This window comes from Sus scrofa, chromosome 2 (genome assembly GCF_054392235.1).
Source record: "Sus scrofa isolate SSC_HxYL_T2T_F1_AM1 chromosome 2, Sscrofa_HxYL_maternal_Yorkshire_Landrace_v2.0, whole genome shotgun sequence".
Taxonomy (NCBI): domain Eukaryota; kingdom Metazoa; phylum Chordata; class Mammalia; order Artiodactyla; family Suidae; genus Sus; species Sus scrofa.
This window is the reverse complement of record NC_139384.1, coordinates 93,110,982-93,130,284: the sequence shown is the minus strand read 5'-3', so window position 1 is coordinate 93,130,284 and position 19,303 is coordinate 93,110,982. Positions and strand designations below refer to the sequence as shown.

Here is a 19,303-nt window from a genome sequence, read left to right as displayed (position 1 = left end):
CTGAAGTGTAGCATTGTTTATCATTTAGCATCTCCTATTACAAATCAGACTACACAGGACATCTTTCTACATAAAGCTTTCTTCTATATATCGAGTCATAGGCACAGGATAGAGCCCCAGAGGGGGATTTCTAAAGAGTAAGACCATTTTAAAGGCTGCTGCGGAAAGGACAAATTAACACTGACCCCAGAAGCAGGACATTCTGGTTTAAGGAACCAGAACTTTCACGGTATTCATGATCCAGCAGAGAGAGGATCTTCAGGAGAAACAGAGAAAGCGAGCTTGTGCCCCTCTGCCACAGCGCTCGCCTCATGCTGGAGAGCAGGCGAGTCGGACTGCCACCAGGAATCGAAGGGACTTGTTGGAAATGTTGTTTTTTCTTCTAAAGAAGAGCGAAGTGGCATTCCCGTCATGGTGCAGTGGAAACAAATCCAACTAGGAACCATGAGGTCGTGGGTTTGATCCCTGGCCTCGCTCAGTGGGTTAAGGATCAGGTGTTGCCATGAGAAAAGGTGTAGGTTGCAGATGTGGCTTGGATCTGGCATTGCTGTGGCTGTAGTGTAGGCCAGCAGATGTAGCTTTGATTAGACCCCTCGCCTGGCAATCTCCATATGCAGCAGGGGTAGCCCCAAAAAAAAGCAAAAAAAAAAAAAAAAGAAAAAGAAAAGTGAACTGATTTTGGTCAAAGGGTATTGTCAGATCTCTGTAATTTTTCTGGAGCTTTGTGGTGCAGCAAAAAGGCTTAAAGTGTCTAATTGTGGAGTTCCCATCGTGGCACAGTGGTTAACGAATCCGACTAGGAACCATGAGGTTGTGGGTTCGATCCCTGCCCTTGCTCAGTGGGTTAAGGATCCGGCGTTGCCCTGAGCTGTGGTGTAGGTTGCAGACGCAGCTTGGATCCTGCGTTGCTGTGGCTCTGGTGTAGGCCAGTGGCTACAGCTCTGATTAGACCCCTAGCCTCAGAACCTCCATATGCCTCGGGTGCGGCCCTAGAAAAGGCAAAAAGACAAAAAAAAAAAAAGTGTCTGTGTTCTAGTTCCCCTGTTTCTACCCCTTACTGGCTATGACCCGTAGATTCTCCAAGCCTAAGTTTCTAGACCAGAAATGTGAATATTCACAGCTATGCGACAGGGCTATTGACTCTGAAGCACTATTAGGTGTTGGAGATAAAAGAATTAGTTTTTATACTGGGAGTGGCTCCCATGAAAAGATGCCATCCTGCCACTCCTCTGTTACAGTGGACTGTTTACCCACAGGGGGGTTGACTGCAGAGTCAGCTGCAGGCTCTGAGGAGATCAGACCAGTCCAAGCACTGTTTTGCTTTTCCTGGCAGGTGTGCCAGTAAAACCAGTCGGGCAAGTTCCCGAGGTGCCAAGACGCTCTCAAGGGAAGCAGCTTCCCTCTCCTGCTCTTCAAGGACTGCTCACTCCAGAAGCCAGCAAGCAGTGTCCTTTGCAATGTTTGGGTGCAGCCCAAGGGCAAGGCCTGTGTTTCATCTTTGGTGGAGGGTCCCTAGTTCCCAAACTTTGGTGTGTGTGAGAGTGACCTTGGGGTGCTCAAAAGATATGCAAGCACCCCCTCCAGAGATTCTGATTCTGTGGGTTCTGGGGTGGTGCCCAGGAAGCTGCATTTCCTCCCATGATTCTGAGGAAGGAAGCCTGAAAGCTGGGTTTGGGGAAACACGGGCAGAGCAGACACAGCCTAGGATGGGGAACCAGAAGACTTGAATTTGAGGTGAGAGAGTCCCACTTACCTCAGCATAAACCTCAGAAATCATTCTGCTTCACTGGCCCTGTGTCTTCATTTTAAAGCTTTTACAACCAAGGGGGCAATATTCATATGTCAACAGGCCCATTGCAGAGCCTCCTTGCCTGCCCAACTGGCATCTTTCACAAGCGTCCTATCTTAATACATCTATTTCTTGCCCATTAAAAAAAAAAGGTCCTGTTGCTCAGAGATTGAATTAAATTAGAAACTGTAGACAGGAAAATACCCCTGCAAAGCACACATTTAAGGTCCTAAAGGTTGTCTCTCGCCCTTTGCATTGAAATAAACATGTATGACAGCTGGCTAGTTTACACCATATCCCCAACTGGAGCCTTGGCCCTGAGATGAAGAGTTGTCCTCTGTCCTGTTTGTGTGTTTTGTTGTGACAGAGCAATGCTGGCCTCCCACCAAGCAGTGCTTCCAGATTTCCTGCATGGCGCTCCTTGTGCTTGGAGGGATGGCTGCTGTGACCCGTCTTGGGATCCCCATCAAACCTGCAAGTATGTGTCTCCCTGAGGTGATGGATCTGTCAGTAACTCACTTGACCAGCAAGAGTACATTACCCTCATGAATTTCCAAAGTGGGTAAGTCTCCTGATAGGGGTGATATGGAGAGTCCACTGATGATGGGGGGCTGGCCCATGGTCTGTGCCAACCGTTGCTCTGGATACCTTAACAGACCTCATCTTTATTTCCTTCTTTTCAACAGAGACTCAAGGAAGTTAGGTGATTTGCCCAAGGTCATAGAGCTGGTAAATCGATAAGCCAGGCTTCCAATCCAATCAATCCTGGTCTGCTCAACTCTGAAGCTTACACAAGATGTGGTTTCTTTTTCTTTCTTTTTTTTTTTTTATGGCCAGACTCACAGCATATGGAGGTTCTGAGGCTCGGGGCTAAACTAGAGCTGTAGACACAGGCCTACGCCACAGCCACAGCAACACCAGATCCAAGCTGCCTCTGCAACCTATACCACAGCTCATGGCAACACCAGATCCTTAACCCACTGAGCAAGGCCAGGGATCAAACCTGCGTTCTCATGGATACTAGTCAGATTCATTTCCACTGAGCAAGATGGGAATTCCAGGATGTGGTTTCTATCTTCAAAGAATTTTTCCTTAGTTAGGGAGACTAGGGAAGCAGTGGTGAACAATATAGGAGAGCATGTCATTCAGTATTAAATGAGATTGGGGGATAAACAGTGTTAGCACTATTATTTATTTATTTTGAGTGAAATTTGCCACAATCACAATGCCAAGCACCTAATGGATTAAGGGATACACACAGTAGTGTTACCTGCCTTTTAATTATCAACCTAGTCCAACTACAAAGCTTACAAGATGCAAAATGAACCTACCCCAAGCCCAACTCTAATCCAGGTATCTAAACAATTTCCTGTTTACCATTTCACACACCAAACCATAATTTTCTGGAGATAACGTGATTTTAGGTGTAAATATGTTTGAGATATGTTACCAATCTACCATTTACATCTTTTTTTTTTTTTTTTTTTGGTCTTTTTGTCATTTTGTCTTTTAGGGACGCACCACCAGCATATGGAGGTTCCCAGGCTAGCAGTCGAATTGGAGCTGTAGCTGTCAGCCTACACCACAGCCACAGTAACGCAGGATCCGAGCTGCATCTGCAACCTACACCATGGCTCACAGCAATGCCAGATCCTTAACCCACTTGACCGAAGCCAAGGATTGAACCTGCAACCTCATGGTTCCCAGTGGGATTCGTTTCTGCTGCGCCACGACGGGAACTCCAGAATCTTTAATAGATATCTGCAATATTCCCCTTGGACAGTTCTCCCTAATATTTAAAAATATCCAAATGGCATTCCCCAATAGCATTTTTTTCCTGTCCATCTTAACATTTCAATAGTTATGGCTTTAAAGATAAATAAAATTGTCCAGTTTTACAGTGCCCCAAGTGTTCAGGCTGGAGATGGGATACTGTTTTCTTTGCTGACTGTGCCTGCATTCCCAGAATTCACTGCAAAGATGGCATTCAACACTGTGCTGATTGGAGTGATGAAAATTTATGTGAATAGAAGACTTTTCTAACTATTGTTTTGGAAAGGCTTAAACACTGTTATAGTTCCTTTAAGAGTTCTCTCCCCACAAAATGACGTATGTATCTTAAAGGTGTGTAGGGGTAGGGGTGGGGGTGGGGGTGGAGGAGCTACTAAAGCATGATTCAATGTTATGTAATCAAGAAAAAAAAATGATTAGAAATCAAACCCAACCTTTAGTGACCTTCAACTCATTTTTAAGCTTGTTTCCAAACTTGAGAATGGAGCTTTCTGCCCTGTACACCACAGGGCTATTATGGGGATGACACAAGTGTACTCTACTTCGATTATTTCAACAAAGAAAGGATATTAATCTTAAGAATCCTCAGCACAAAATCGATGGCTATCTCTTCATTAGTGTAGCCCTGGTTTAGATCCAGCGGAAAGTTATTTTGGCTCAGGGATGGTTTTAAAAGCAGTGGATAACAGTCAGCAAATAGAACAGCCAAAAAAACCAACCAGACCAGAAGCATCTGCCCCCTCCAGCCTGCCAGGGCCTGAAAATTCTTTCCAGTAGATATGGAGGTCAAGAGTAGACCTGGGTTTGAATCTCCTCCTACCACTTCAGGGGCCGTGGGACCTGACAAGCGATCTCCCCTATAAAAGAAAGTTTACCTTTGAAATGTGACTCTTTTGGGGAACTTGTTGTAATAGTGATATGAGTTGTACAGTGCTCAACATATAACAGCCACAGGAATTGTGGGCAATTAAAGAAAAATTGTAAGGACATGGTAGACTATATTATTATTCAAAAATATATCTGCTATCCTGCTCTGGGGAGGATTAAACTTCCCCCATCCTCGTGGCCATCGCACTTGACCATGTACGTGACTTGCTCTGGCTGGGAAATGTTCATGATATACATTACTTCCCAGCATTAAGTTTGAAGAGCTGGTTTGTTGTTTGCCTTCTCTTTTCCCTGTCCTGAGACTCGAAATGTTCCGATTAGAGGCTACTCTTGGAGTCAAGTAAAGCCTAACCACAGACAAAACACAAACATGACCAACCTTTGCAGCAACTACAATTTCTAGATATTTGTAACTGTAGCATAACTCTGCCTATCTTGATACTACAAATATTACAAGAAAAACCTTTCTTTTTTTTTTTTTTTTTTTTGTCTTTTTTTTTTGCTATTTCTTTGGGCCGCTCCCGCAGCATATGGAGGTTCCCAGGCTAGGGGTTGAATCGGAGCTGTAGCCACCGGCCTACGCCAGAGCCACAGCAACGCAGGATCCGAGCCGCGTCTGCAACCTACACCACAGCCTCACGGCAACGCCGGATCGTTAATCCACTGAGCAAGGGCAGGGACCGAACCCGCAACCTCATGGTTTCTAGTCGGATTCGTTAACCACTGCGCCACGACGGGAACTCCAAGAAAAACCTTTCTTACCTATCTACAGCCACCAACACACATCAGATCCTTATAGACCAAAGGAAACGTTTTTAGAGGTTGCTGGGGGAAGGGGGTGCAGAGATTGAGTACAGGCAGAACAGGATTAACTTGAGCTGGTACCTGCTACAAGCAGCCAGCAGCCCTGGGATAGCCTAGCCTGGAAATCTATTGCATACCTGTTTAGTCCCTTTCCTCTACGGACCTAAGGTAAGTAACTGAAAGGGATATTGAGATAATGGCACCGTCACATGCTCAAGTCACTCCAATCATGGAATGAGATGAGAAATATCCCTATGCTACTCAAAGCATCACCAGTGGAACCACATCACCTGGGAGCTTATCAGAATTGCAAAGCCTCACACCCTACTCCAAGCCTTCCCAATCCTCTGCGCTCCAGGTCAGCCACTCCACGTATTTTTGCGTTATATACAAGTAATACTTTTAACAGCTCTAAGAGCCACCATCTTCTCACCCTGCCAAGAAACTGAGTGTCCCAGATGGAGGTTTCTCTATCCGTCTGAGGGCTGCTGCAATGAATATGCAGCAGAGCTCAACTTCACCCACAGTTGTCTGGAAACATGTACTTAAGTCTTGTAATTTTGTAAACCATTGAGATGCTAGTCCTAGTTACTGTAGCAAATACTTCATCGGAACTGATAGACATCCTTTGAAGAAAATAATAATGTGCACTTTTCACACACCATTTTTTTGTTAACAGTGACTTTTAGATGTAGCTATATAGTACCATCACAAGGTTTTTCCCAAATTGGTATGGAAATTTAAAATGAATTCTTATTGTTGCAAGAAGAAACTAAGGTATTATGATTGCTAGTAACAGTAGCCCTACACTGAGGGAATTTTCTGGGGTAAAGAAATTGTTCGGTATTCTAATTATAGCAGCAGTCACATTATGCGTTAAAATTCTTTTAACTGTTAGCACACAAATTATCACGATTTTACTATTAATTAAAAAAAATGGAAATTCCTGTTGTGAGTGCAACAGGATCAATTGGTGGCATCTTCGGAGGGCTGGGACACAGGTTCGTTCCCGGGCCTGGCACAGTGGGTTAAGAATCCGGTGTTGCCACAGCAGTGGCTTAGGTCGCAACTAAGACTCAGATCTGATCCCTGGCCTGCGAACTCCATACACAGCAAGGTGGCAGTCAAAAAAAGTAAAAAAAAAAATGCCTTTAAAAGAAAAAAGTAGGGAGTTCCTATTGTGGTCAATGGGTTAAGAACCAACTAGTATCCATGATGAGTTGGGTTGGATCCCTGGCTTCATTCAGTAGGAAGGATCTGGCATTGCCACAAGCTGTGGTGTAGGCTAGCAGCTGCACCTCCAATTCTACCCCTCGCCTAGGAACTTCCATATGCCACAGGTGCGGCCCCAAAAAAGAAAGAAAAAAGTAGCCCTGATCATTTAAATTGTTATCACTTAAGGTAGACAAGTTGACATTCCTAATACAAACACTACTTTTTTTAATATAATACCCTACACAGGAGGGAGTTAAGAAATTAAATTTCTTGAAGTAACCTAATTATCTACAAAATGGAGCTACTAGTCCCTACTTTAAAGATTGAGGATTAAATGAGAGAAAATTAAGTGATAATACATAAAAAGCACTCAGGATATGATAACAATATAGACAATATTAAGAGAAAAAACCTTGCCCACTAAGGAATATTCTATCCTCATCTTATAATTAATCCCATCACATAAGCCATGGGAAGTCCCAAGAACTGCTGGAGAAAAAGGGTTTCAAACATTAAGAACTCTATACGACCTTTGTTATTTATACTGTCATTTTAGATCTTTAATCAGATTCCATCCAAGATTATCAGCCATATTACATGTCATGATTAGCTTTCTATAAACAATTTTGCTGTGTACAAATCAGTTATCAATGAAATAAAAAATAAAACCATATACTAGGCAAAGAACTTTATTAATCTTTGTTTCAAACTTAATTCCCAGGCTTCTTCAGCTTAATTAAAGCTGCAAAGAATGAACTGTGTATAAGCAAAAACTGAAAAGAGCTGCAGTGTCCAGGGGCTTGGGCTTAAAAATATTAGAGATCTAGATTTTATCAGACCCATAAACAAAATTTTAAAAAGCAGTCATAATATAAAATAGCAGCTCCCAGTAACTTCTTCAAGTTTTATCTCCTTTAGAAGTTGACTCAATTCAGTTTGCTTCATTCTTGGAAGCCTCATCAAAATTCTCCACAAGATCTAGGAAAAGGGAGAAAAAAAAAAAGGAGAAACTCAGGAAAAAAGTCAAATCTACAAAAATAATAAGGTCTTAAAATATGTCCCACAGTTAAATCAGGATGTAAATTTAGATACTTGTTTTTATTTCTGATGAGACCACTACTTATTTGGCATACATTGAAGTGTATGTTTTGGCATATAATTAATACAAATGAAAGAGGGAAATTATTAATTTGCCAATGACATAAATACTATGCTTAAAGAATATGTATAGGCCCCTCCCCAATCCCTTACCACTCTAAGAATTACAGTTAAACAATATAATGTATTAGTTATGTGGGGGACAGAACCAAAGACGACAATGACACATAATTTAAAGTTTTCCTGCATTCTTAAGGACACCTATCTATGCAAAGTGGAATATTTCTCAGTCTAGGAAGTCTACTGCCTGTATTTGTTTTACAACAAAATTATCCAGTAACAGCTAGGATAGGAAAATGCCTCATGATTGATGGCCCAAAGGAATTTTTCTGCTAATTTCCAAATGGTTATATTCTAAGGTATTTCTACAACTTCTCTGTGTCTTCTCATACATTTATGGATCTCAAAGTAGGAAACAAGGCTCATTTGTAATCTGCAAGTAGTTATTATATTTAGGTCACAATATACAAACCTATTTACTCAATATTTAAGGTTAGTTATCTTCTTGGGATCCCAAACAGAAAAAAACTCAAGGTTACAAACCTAACTCCTAACCCATGTCAACTGCATTATTTTTCTCCTTCTCCCTTTGCCCTAAACTAATCTCTCCTACAGTTCAAAGATTCTTCATTCTCCCTTGCTAAGATTCTCTAGGTTAACCACAAGTGAGAGTTCCTACCTGGAACTTCATCATCATCATCCTCTCCAGTAGCAAGCGGGGCTTTTCCATCCACGGCTGTGAAAGCAATGTAAATGTTACATGTCTAAGTCTATTGAAAACACTAACCAAAAAAACAGATGAAAGATCAAGTATTGTTACAACTTATGTTTATAGCCACATTTGGAGTTTCATCTACAGTACTAGTGATAGCCTGATGTCTACAAATGAACTAAAATACTACTACTAGCTAACAAGCCAAATTCTATACCCATCTTTTCAACCCTTCTGTCCTACAAGGTAGAGGTAAACTCACACATCAAAAAACCTTTATTGAAGTGAAAATAATAAAAAAATTCAAGGGGAGTTTCCTGATGGTCTAGCCGTTACGGATTTGGCATTGTCACCACTGTGGCTTAGGTTCAAACCTTGGCCCAGGAACTTCCACATGCTGAGGGTGTGGCCAAAAATTAAAAAAAGAAAAAATTTAAGTGCCTTTGACTGGTTAGTCTCCACATTCCTTTTATTTCACAAGAAAGTGAACTACACTTGAGAGCTGAGACCTCACAGCACTAGCTCTGTAGAATTTTCAGTAGGATCCTTCAAAAGCATAGCTCGGCTCTGAAACCCCAAGACTTTCTAGAACTTCTTGGGCCTTTCAGCATGACAAAACAAACCCACCAAACACACACATTAATTAGAAGCCGAGTGAGCACACACCTAGAAAAACATGTATGACTAAGAGTGGGCCACATAATAAACCTATCTTGCTTCTACATTTCCATTCCTCAAAATTTAAATCAGAGGGCTTCAGCATAAAGTAGCTATCTATAGTCCCTAATGTATACCCATTCAACCACACAATTTTCTGCCCTGAACAAAATCCTTTTTACACTATAATTAAAAACACCAGAATAGTAGCAAGCCAATTCTTGAAGACTATTGGTAATACCAGCTGAATCTGCACAAATGAAGAAGTTTAATAATTTATAATATGCTTTAATTCTCAATTGTCAGTTATTAAAAAGGGAAACTCCAAATTAACATTTTCATCATTTCCAGCTAATAAAGGTAAAATTATTAGTCTCTGATTCAAAACATGAAAGCTACTAAAAAAGAAACATTCTACTTAATCAAGTACAATGATCACAGCATACTAATAAGTTATTAAAAGCACCAAAACTGCTTAAAATTGTTGTAAAAATTGGTGTTTTTTAGAGGAAAGTTTGCATTTCCAAATATAAAGATCTTCATATCCACTTCGCACCCTAAATTTTAGAAATCTACTGATAAAATCAGTATCTCAGGGCAAAACTGCCAATAGGAAAACTTACATTGTTTGGGCAGAGCTTCAGCCAGTCTCCTTAAACTGGTCAGACTGTCTGCACCAAGCTGGTTTAAGATGCTGGGTAGCATTTCTGTCAGCTGCTTTGTCTCAGCATGGCCTGTGATGGTGAAAGTGTTTGCTGCCAGAGATGCCTGAACTTTAGGGTTGTTAAAATGGATCACTGTTCCTTGGTTTGTGAACATATTCACCTAAATAGAAAAAAAAAATTAAATTAGTAACACCCACTAAAATCCTTTTAAAACCAAACATTAAGCAAAACCTAAAGCTGACTAAGTAACTTAGTATTTTCAGTGTGATGCACAGGCAAAATTCTGCCTGAAATGGAAAATGCAATCTAATCAATTTTACACTTACCAATCACCCTGATGTTAACAGAATAAAAATGTATTTTAAAGGGATATGAAATTCTTTGTTGGAAGCAGAGTCAAAAAACCATTTAACACAGGAATATTATTTTCAAACAAATCTTATTTTTGTAAAGAAATAAAATTTGACGATTACCTCTTCAATACCAGAGATATTGTTTACCCCCAACTTCTTTAAGGAGAACTGAAGTTTTTTGTCATCTGCTGTGGCTGTTCTATGAACCACCTTCTTCTTTCTGCGAGCAGTTCCCTAATGGGTCAAAAAAAAGGAAAGAACACAGCACCTGTCTATACCACAAAAATGGAAACCGTTTTAACTACTTTTTTTTTTTTTTTTTTTGTCTTTTGAAGGCCACACCGGTGGCATACAGAGGTTCCCAGGCTAGGGGTCTAATCGGAGCTATAGCTGCCGGCCTATGCCAGAGTCACAGCAACATGGGATCCGAGCCTCATCTGTGACCTACACCACAGCTCATGGCAATGCCAGATCCCTAACCCACTGAGCGAGGTGAGGGATCGAACCCGAAACCTCATGGTTACTAGTCAGATTCATTTCCGTTGGGGAACTCCCTGTAATTACTTTCTGACCACCCTGACCACTGAATCTGTGTAAGAAAATTACCATAGCCACAAACTTTCATGCAGTGAGCAGCCAAGTTAGGCACTGCTGGAAAGCCAAGAGGGGAATAAAAGGAATTATCTACAAATCCTTTCTAACTTCTAACATTCTCCTTGTCAGATATAAAGGAATGATCTTTCCAAAGTCCTCCTTTGTACATTGTCTGCTCTAAGGGTGATCTAAGAGATGGCATATGCCAATCTAAAGCCTAATTTTAAACTCCATGTCTAGAATCATTAACCTTTCCCATTTTTATATTAAAGAAAAATCAACATCCATTAATATTCACAAACAAGATACTCTAAGGCACAAATGAGTCTATATATTGACTTGTACAGCACCCAAGAGTAAAGCCTAAAGTTCTTATCTACCAGGCCCCTATACCAAGCCACTCTTGACTCTACATCTATTATACATGTATACTTAATCCTCGGCCAAGTAAACCTCATCATTCCAAAAACAAGCCAAACAGGAGCCTTTGCACTGGGAGGGAAAAAAGGGGGTGGCGGGGGGATCAAGATACTTTCACTGCTGGCAAAAATCCAGTAATTCTTCCCCTAGCATGTGCATAGCTCCCTACCTCGCCAAAAATCTATTCTTATGTCATCATATTGGAGTGGCCTTTCCCAACCACCCAATGAAAAAATGCCATCCCCACAACCATTTTCTATCTATCCAGGTTTATTTTTCTTTATAACACTTTCATAAGAGAGAAATATATTTTATTGTCTTCCCTCACCAGAATGTAAGCTCCTTCAGGGCTTCTATTTACTGCTACAAACCCAATTTTAAGTACACTATTTGACTCACTAAAGGCACACAACTTGATGAATGAATAGAATATGGGCTTTAAGAAAACTTATCTCATACATATATGCCAAATCTCCTATCTCCCTCTTCTCAAATGTATCCCAGACTTTCAAAACTAGGCATATATGATACGTGTTCTCTGTTAAAAACTTTTTAATAACACTCTTATGGACTCTCTCATATAAACTAAGCTCTTTATGTGCTACATAAGGCTCTTCATGGGAAGGCTATCACCCACCTATCTCACTTCTTCCAACCTCCACACCAACTCCTACTCATCATTTTAAAATCTTCTTTAAAAAATCTTGAACATCAAGCCATCATCTCTTCTGTGCCTTTCCTAAGTACAATTAACACATCCAAACCAAATCCTTCCCACCTCTGTTCTGAAAACGTTTCTGCTCCACTACATATACTACACTGTAAAAACAGTTTTTTTTTTTAAGATGCCTATCTTACCCACTAGCATTAAAGTTCCCCTCTAACAACTTTAAACCTCTTAAAATTTTAATCTCTAAAGATCCAGATAGTAAAGGCTTAAGCAAATCATAGTTTACCTGAAGAAAATATAAGCAGCTACAAAAAACTCTGGTTACCAAAACCCCCAAAACCTTTTAAGAATGAGGATCACCTTGAAGCAGTCATATAGATACCTGGCTTCCAAAGAATACTCTCTAAAAGACATTCTAAGGAACTACCATAAGATTCTAAAAATAAGAGCAGTCCACCTTCTATAAGTTTCATATACTTCACAATCAATTTTTACTTAATTATCAGTGCTCTGATCAGACACCTAAATAAATGGCTTTCATGGTATTTACCTAAAAAGTAACTAATACCTACAAATCTCTAAGGCAACACTAACTCATCAAATCACACATTCCACAATATGTAGCTTTCTTAAAAGGTGAGGAAAATGTTTCCATATTACAATGATGACAGAAACACTTTTTTGTCTTTTCTAGGGGTGCTCCTGCGGCATATGGAGGTTCCCAGGCTAGGGGTCTAATAGCAGCTGCAGCCACCAGCCTACGCCAGAGCCACAGCAACGCAGGATCCAAGCCCCATCTACACCACAGCTCATGGCAATGCCAGATCCTTAACCCACTGAGCAAGGCCAGGGATTGAACCTGCAACCTCATGGTTCCTAGTCGGATTTGTTAACCACTGAGCCACGACGGGAACTCCAGAAATACTTCTTATACTAACTAAACAATTAAAGTTTAAGCCTACATCGGTCTTAAGAATCCCAGAAAATCTGGACTTTCCTTTACCCTAGAATGTCTCTCACAAGACTAAAGATCAGAGTAACGAAAAAAGAAGGCACACAAGCCTATTAGTCAAATGACTCCTTCTAAAATCTGCACTGAAAGGAATGATGGTTAAAAATACCAGTATAAGAGCATGCAAACACTAACCCACAAAGAATATGAGTTCTCCTGGCACTCAAAGGCCACATCTAATTTATAATAATTGCTAAATAGAACAAGAAACACCTACTGTTGTTAATGGGTAGGTGCTGATATTAAAGACCAGCTTCAGTGAGGGGGAAAAAAAGGGGGGGTCCAATACTTTCACTGCTGGAAAATCCTGTAATTAACAGAGGTACAACTTATTACTTAAGTCTAAGTGCAACTTCTGGCTATTTCACAGTGGACTCTATTTGAAGGTAAATGTCTACAGCTGGGAAAAACTAATAGATAATAAATTTTTTAGTATGAAAACATTACAAGTTTTATCAGGTAAAGACATGCTCTGTTCCAACAGGCTACCACACCTTGTTAAATACTAGGAATGTGCTAACACAATGTGAAATACAACTAGGTAGACTTCTGTCTTAAGTGAACTTTTAAGTAAATTAGAAAACCTGAAAACTTACCATGTTCAAAAAATAAACCCCCTGAAGGGGACAGTAGCCACCAGGAAAAATCAATTAACTAAAATCTGAGCGATTAAAAACCCACCATTCTCATTCCTTCAGTTTTAGTGTAATTACAAAGTTAAAATAGAAATATATCTGCTTAGGCAGTATTTCCAAATCCACAGTCATCGCTCTTATATCACAAAATGTACCTATAAAAATGACATTTTCAAATATCCTGGAAAATATACAACTACTCTAGGTTACATTTAGCTAAGAAAGGACCACAGAAAGGCCTTAATTTACAAGAGACGTGAACTTTCAACTATTAAGTAGTTATCCAGAACCATACACTAAAGTTGAAAAGATAGGTGATACTTAAATTCAGTTAGCATAGTTACTAAAAAAAAAAAATCAAGCACTAGCTATATATAACTTAGGCTATAAAGCCAATGACAAAACAAGTCAAGGGTATAACTGGCCACAATGATGATCTAACTGAAATGACACATTTTCTTTCTTATTAAATCAGACCTTTTGTTCTACCTAAAACACTGTAACACTGAAAAAAAAAAAACCTACATAAAAACAAAGGCTGCTGTTTAAGTGCTCTCTTCATCTCTATTCGCTTGCATTTTTTTCTTCTAATTTACAACCTGTGCCTCTCAAGGATACACTACATTGTATATCTAATCTAATCCTGCCACTCCCTTCACTTGATTTGCTAGCTGTGAAATGCCCTCTAGAGACAAAGTGACAAGCCAATTATATTAGAAACGCAAAAGAGGAAAAAAATCCTAAAGAAACAACCACAAACAACCTCTCCCCACACTATGAAAACTTACTTTCCCACCAATGCGCACTTGTGCCTGCAGTTTGGCGAGTTTCTCCTGGTTCATGATAGTTTCTTTCATCTAGAAAAACAGGAAACCCTCAGCGAGGAAAAGGTCTAGTGCATTCTAGCCTTCCATGCTCGTTATTTCCCAAGGCACCAGCAGAATAAATGTCCTACACAGGCCGAGGCCTGGATCCCAAACCCACCCGCCAAGCTCCCAAATTTCCGGTTCGAGGGAGCCCAAAGCGCACCCGCTTTCCTATCCCTCCCCCACAACTCCTCCCCTCTTTGCTGGCCCAGAAAAAGGGCTGTAACCCACGCCTGGTCAGCGCCCCAACCCCCACCCCCACCCCGGCCCCGGCCCGGCCTCGGCCTAGCCAGGGCCTGCCCAGCCCGGCCACTCTCCGCAAGCCTCGCGGTACCTGAGGCTCCTGTCCTCGGGTTCCGCCGCGAGGTGGAGGAAGAGACGGCGTCGCCTCGCCCCCAGGGCAGCCGCCCCTGGCCCGACCTCGACCCCGAGAGTCAGCCTGAGTGGGTGCGCCTGTCCGTCGCATCGCCTTCCTCTCCTCAGCCCTGTCCCTCCCTGTCTCGCTCCTTCCGGGCACTTCCCGCCCCCGTTCCCGTCCTCCTCCCACGCCGGCGTCCAGAGCCTTTTTGTACCTTGTTGGAGTGGAAATGGGGTCGCGCGGGGGACTAGGGTTGGCGCTCAGGAGGTCTCGGGCAGACCAGCTGAGATAAGGCGCACACACGCGGGGACGCAAGATGGCAGCTAGAGGGAGGCCGGAAGTGACGCAACGCCCCTTCCTCCAAAAGTCAGGAAACAGACTTTGCCGCGAGCTCAGCGCCTGGCTGCGCACGCGCGGGCTCAGGCCGCCGGGTTTGTGACCGTCGCTTGTGGCCCTCCTGTCCTCGTCCAGCACTCGCCGGGTGGAGACCGCACGAGAGACTGGGCTGGAAGCACCGCGAGTGGCCCTAGGAAATGCTATGGAGGGGTCAGAGAGCACGGTGCTTTGCACAGTTAGGGATGAGTAAGTCAGCCCTGTGTCCTTGGGCCAGAACCCCGAGTCCTTTCCGAAGAAAGGGCCCGTCACGTTTTCAGAAACCATTGAGGCGCCCCGAGCGTGCTCATCTGTTTCGCCGCTCTCTGCTCGCTGGGTGGTGTAGGTTGCAGCGATCATTGGAATGTTTTATTTAGAATTCCCCCTTCGGCCCGATTGAGCCTTTACCCAGACTTTTGTGGGAAAAAAAACGACTGATGCTTTGGTAGGTTGCAGGAACAGGTTCAGAATTTCTGGGGAGCGTTTCAAAATGCAGACCTGAGCCCTACTTCTCAGCGATTCGGTCCGCCTAGGGATGGGACCGGGTAATCTGCATTTCAGCGAGTGTAGGCAGTGGCTAACCACCTTAATCCAATGAACATGATTACCTTGCTTCTGAATCACAAAAAGTTGACTCCCTGATACCAGGTGGTATGGATTTGATGATTAGTGATTCACAGTTGAACGAATTTTTCCTTTCTTAACTGAGTAATTCAAAGGAGAATTTGTGCCCGGTGTGTATGGGGAGGTTAACCTGATGGAGTTAAAAACTTCTAAACACTAGGACAAGCTTTAAGATAATCTTAAAACAACCGATATTAAAAATGGCAGTTTAGGAGCTCCCAGGTGGCCACAGTTGGTTAAGGATCCTGCGTTGTCACTGCAGTTCCTCCGGTTGCTGCTGTGGCACAGGTTCAATCCCAGGTTGGGAATTTCCACATGCCAGAGGCGGGCCTGAAAAAAATACTCATTTTTTAAAATGGCACTTGAAGTCATAGTGCTGTCTGATCAGCTTTTTTATGGCCTTAGCTATGAAAATCCTTTGTATATTCAAAACGGAGTCAGAAATCTAAACTAGAGAAAATAAAGCGAGAAAACTTGGGTAGGTGCAGATTTCACTCCAATTAAGATTAATATTTTTGTTTATGAATACTTATCCAGTGTAAATGTGTTAAAAGTGTGAGGTCTCCAGGGAAAAACTGATGAGGATTGCTGTATTGCTTTTTAGGATACTTGTAAGAGTTGCTATTTTCTCAAAAAACAATGTTGCTTCCATTATTAAATATGAGTCAAGTTTATTACAGAAAAGATAGTTTGTATTATTAGGCTATGGGGATTACTCTCCTAAAGACAAAAGTCAAAATAACTGTGCTATGAAAATGTTACAAAATATGGAGGAAAAACCCCTCTTTTTAAAAGTATATCTTTGTTTAGGAATAGTTTTATCCCCTTCCTCCATGTTATCCTGGGGCCATTTGAAACTTCCCAGTCATGTGAGGTTTTCTGAGTATCTTCATAAACACAGGTTTCTACATAAGTAATGTGCCACCTGATCGACCCAACTTGTTTTCAGGAAATGTTCCAGGTTTTTATTTTCCTTTGGCTTCCACTTTTCTCTTATTCTTTTGTAATTTTTAAAACGTGCACTATGTTGAAATCATGAAAAATTTCTAATCGTATGAAAAGAAAATTTTGGTTTTGACTCCTGGTTATTTAGTGAGTGGTCAGGAAATTCTGATTCTGCTAATATTTACATTCTGCTAATATTTATATAGGAGTCTCTAAAACAAATACCTGAAGGGACTCACCCCCCACCCCCCACAAACACACACAAAAATAGCAACCAAGTTGCCGTCTTAGCTCAGTGATGGCAAAAGAGTAACTTACATAATATCATTTCCTATGTCCTCCCAATGTCTATGGCAAGTATGGATAACAGGCTCCCAGACTTTACTGATGAACTTCAACAAGCCTAAGAATCATTTACTCAACACCCAACATGGCCTTTGTCAATAGACAGAGTAGGCAAGAAAGGGGAAGTCTGCAGCCCTCCTTGGTTTATGGTTTATGGTCCAATCAATGCCCATGAATTGCCTTCATCTCTCAGTGGACTTCAGTCTGCTTCATTAAGAGCTAAAATATTTATATTATGTTTATTTCTTAAGAGCCCCATTCTGGAGTTCCTGTCATGGCTCAGTGGTTAATGAATCTGACTAGCAACCATGAAGATGTGGATTCAATCCTTGGCCTTGTTCAGTGGGTTAAGGATCCAACGTTGCCATGAGCTGTGGTGTAGGGCACAGTCTCGGCTCAGATCCTGCATTGCCATGGATCACGGATGTGGTAATAGGATGGCAGCTACAGCTCCAATTCGACCCCTAGCCTGGGAACCTCCATATGCCACTGGTGGGGCCCTAAAAAGACAAACAACAACAACAACCAAAAAAAGCTCCTTTCTGACCCATAAGAAGTATTGGAAGTCACTGAGGAGGATACATGTTCCCAAACTTTTAGTTGCTTCATGATCTGGCCCTTGACTGATAACCACAATGAACTTTTTTTAGTTTCTAGACCTTCGTAAACCTTCTTCTAGCACCCCCACCTTTATCCAGTTAATATGTATACCTCACATAGCTCTTAGTCTCAGGAAAGTATTTTCTGACACTCTGAACCCCATTAAGTTATATCCATCATACTAATAGTTAGTTGTAGTATTTTATTAAATGCAAAATGAGAGATTGATAATTTTGCGTTAACGGAGGATTGAACTAGGAATCTTAACATTTTTCTACTGGATTAATAATATTGGGTGTTGGCTCTTTGCTGAATCTTCACAGAAATCTCGAGATAGGTTCTTTCCGTATCAGTGGTGAGAGAACTGAGGCTTAGAGAGGTAAGTGTAAAAGTAGTCACAAACAACCTTATCCTCTCTCCCTCAAGTCTATCCATCTATATGTATCTGAGCCTATAGATATTGCCTTCTGTCCTGTTACACAGAAGTATTTCCTCTGGTTATTTCATTCAAGACCTTGATTCTTCCATTCTTGTTTCCCTCAAATAACTATCCTCCCCAACCCTTTCAACCAGATCATTCTGCTAGTACACCGAATATGCCTTGGTATCATGTATCTTAGAACAAAACGCAACAGAAAACCTCTTGACTTCTGTTCCCCTCCAGCCACTACTTGATTGTTGTGCTCCTCTTTATAGTAGATGTTCTCCAAAAATTGTTTAAAACTCCATCTTGACAAATCCAAAGGCAAATTCTTAGTTTCATTTTAGGCAGTACTTGACATCTTGACCACTTCCACATTTTGAAACACTGTCTTCTCTAAGCTTCCAGAACACCTCACTCACTGGTTTCCTCTTACTTAACTGGCATCTCTTCAGTCTACTTTGCTTTATCTTCTTCCTCTGACTTCTAAATATTAGAGATGCTCACATCTTAGTCCCATGTTTTTTTCTATCTCTATTCTCCCTAAATGGTTTCATCCAATCCCATGGCTGTAAATATTATCTTTGTTTTGATAAGTCCCAAGATTATAATTCTAACCCTAACTTTTTGAACACTTGACTGAATATTCTTTTTGCATTCTTATGGAAAACTTAAGGTACATAAAAATAATATATTGAACCTCAGTAAGTTTTTCACTCAAGCATCAAGTTACTAAATTAATAATAGATTAATTATTCTTAATATGGTAGGTGATTATTTTTCATTTTTGAAGTTGATATATTCATAGACCTTTATTCCGTATATTTTGTGTTTTGCTCAATTATTTAACTTTTTATTGGGACTGATTGTGGAGGTTATTTTGGGAAGCTTTTGTATCTTTATTCATTATTGTACGAGTCTGCATCAAATCAGTTGCAGGAAATAGATCTGGCTCTTTTAAATATATGGAGATTTAATGTAGGGAATTGGTATTTAGAAAATTGTTTAAAGTGGTGGAGGAGTAGGCTTTAGCCTAGACTTTCAGAAATGAGTCCCAGGATAATACTACTAAGTTGGGCTGTTAAGGGAACTACTATCACTGTCCCCATCCATCAGGATGATGGAGAATCAAAACCACAACTGGGGAATTCCTGTCATGGCTCAGTGATTAACGAATCTGACTAGAAACCATGAGGTTGCGAGTTTGATCCCTGGCCTTGCTCAGTGGGTTAAGGATCTGGCGTTGCTGTGAGCTGTGGTGTAGGTTGCAGACGCAGCTCAGATCCCGAGTTGCTGTGGCTGTGGTGTAGGCCGGTAGCTACAGCTCCGATTAAACGCCTAGCCTGGGAACCTCCATATGCCATGGGTGCGGCCCTAGAAAAGGCAAAAAGACAAAAAACAAAACAAAC

At 41.3% G+C, this 19,303-nt stretch overlaps 2 protein-coding genes across 3 annotated transcripts in view; one reads left to right on the top strand and one right to left on the bottom strand.

The window, feature by feature from the left end:
- Positions 1 to 7,160: 7,160 nt before the first annotated feature.
- On the bottom strand, positions 7,161 to 14,916 carry BTF3 (basic transcription factor 3). Of its 2 annotated transcripts, none has more exons than XM_005661479.4 (6): positions 14,564 to 14,916; positions 14,152 to 14,220; positions 10,153 to 10,266; positions 9,638 to 9,839; positions 8,325 to 8,381; positions 7,161 to 7,465 (listed from the first exon to the last, which is right to left on the bottom strand). In XM_005661479.4, the coding sequence occupies exons 1-6, from the start codon at positions 14,693 to 14,695 to the stop codon at positions 7,419 to 7,421; spliced, it is 621 nt and encodes a 206-aa protein (XP_005661536.1). In that variant the 5' UTR covers positions 14,696 to 14,916; the 3' UTR covers positions 7,161 to 7,418.
- Positions 14,917 to 15,008: 92 nt separating this feature from the next.
- Positions 15,009 to 19,303, top strand: part of LOC110259400 (uncharacterized) — a 49,742-nt gene continuing 45,447 nt past the window's right edge. The window contains exon 1 of the transcript XR_002341738.2: positions 15,009 to 15,169. The gene's annotated coding sequence lies outside the window, so the exon portion shown is untranslated. The remainder of the gene's footprint in view (positions 15,170 to 19,303) is intronic.

Coding starts and splice junctions, on each gene's coding strand:
- BTF3 (XM_005661479.4), bottom strand. CDS start 14,695: ATGCGACGGACAGGCGCACCCACTCAGGCTGACTCTCGGGGTCGAGGT. Junction 14,221..14,563: donor CCCGAGGACAGGAGCCTCAG/GTACCGCGAGGC, acceptor CTGTTTTTCTAG/ATGAAAGAAACTATCATGAA. Junction 9,840..10,152: donor ATATCTCTGGTATTGAAGAG/GTAATCGTCAAA, acceptor TTTTCTATTTAG/GTGAATATGTTCACAAACCA.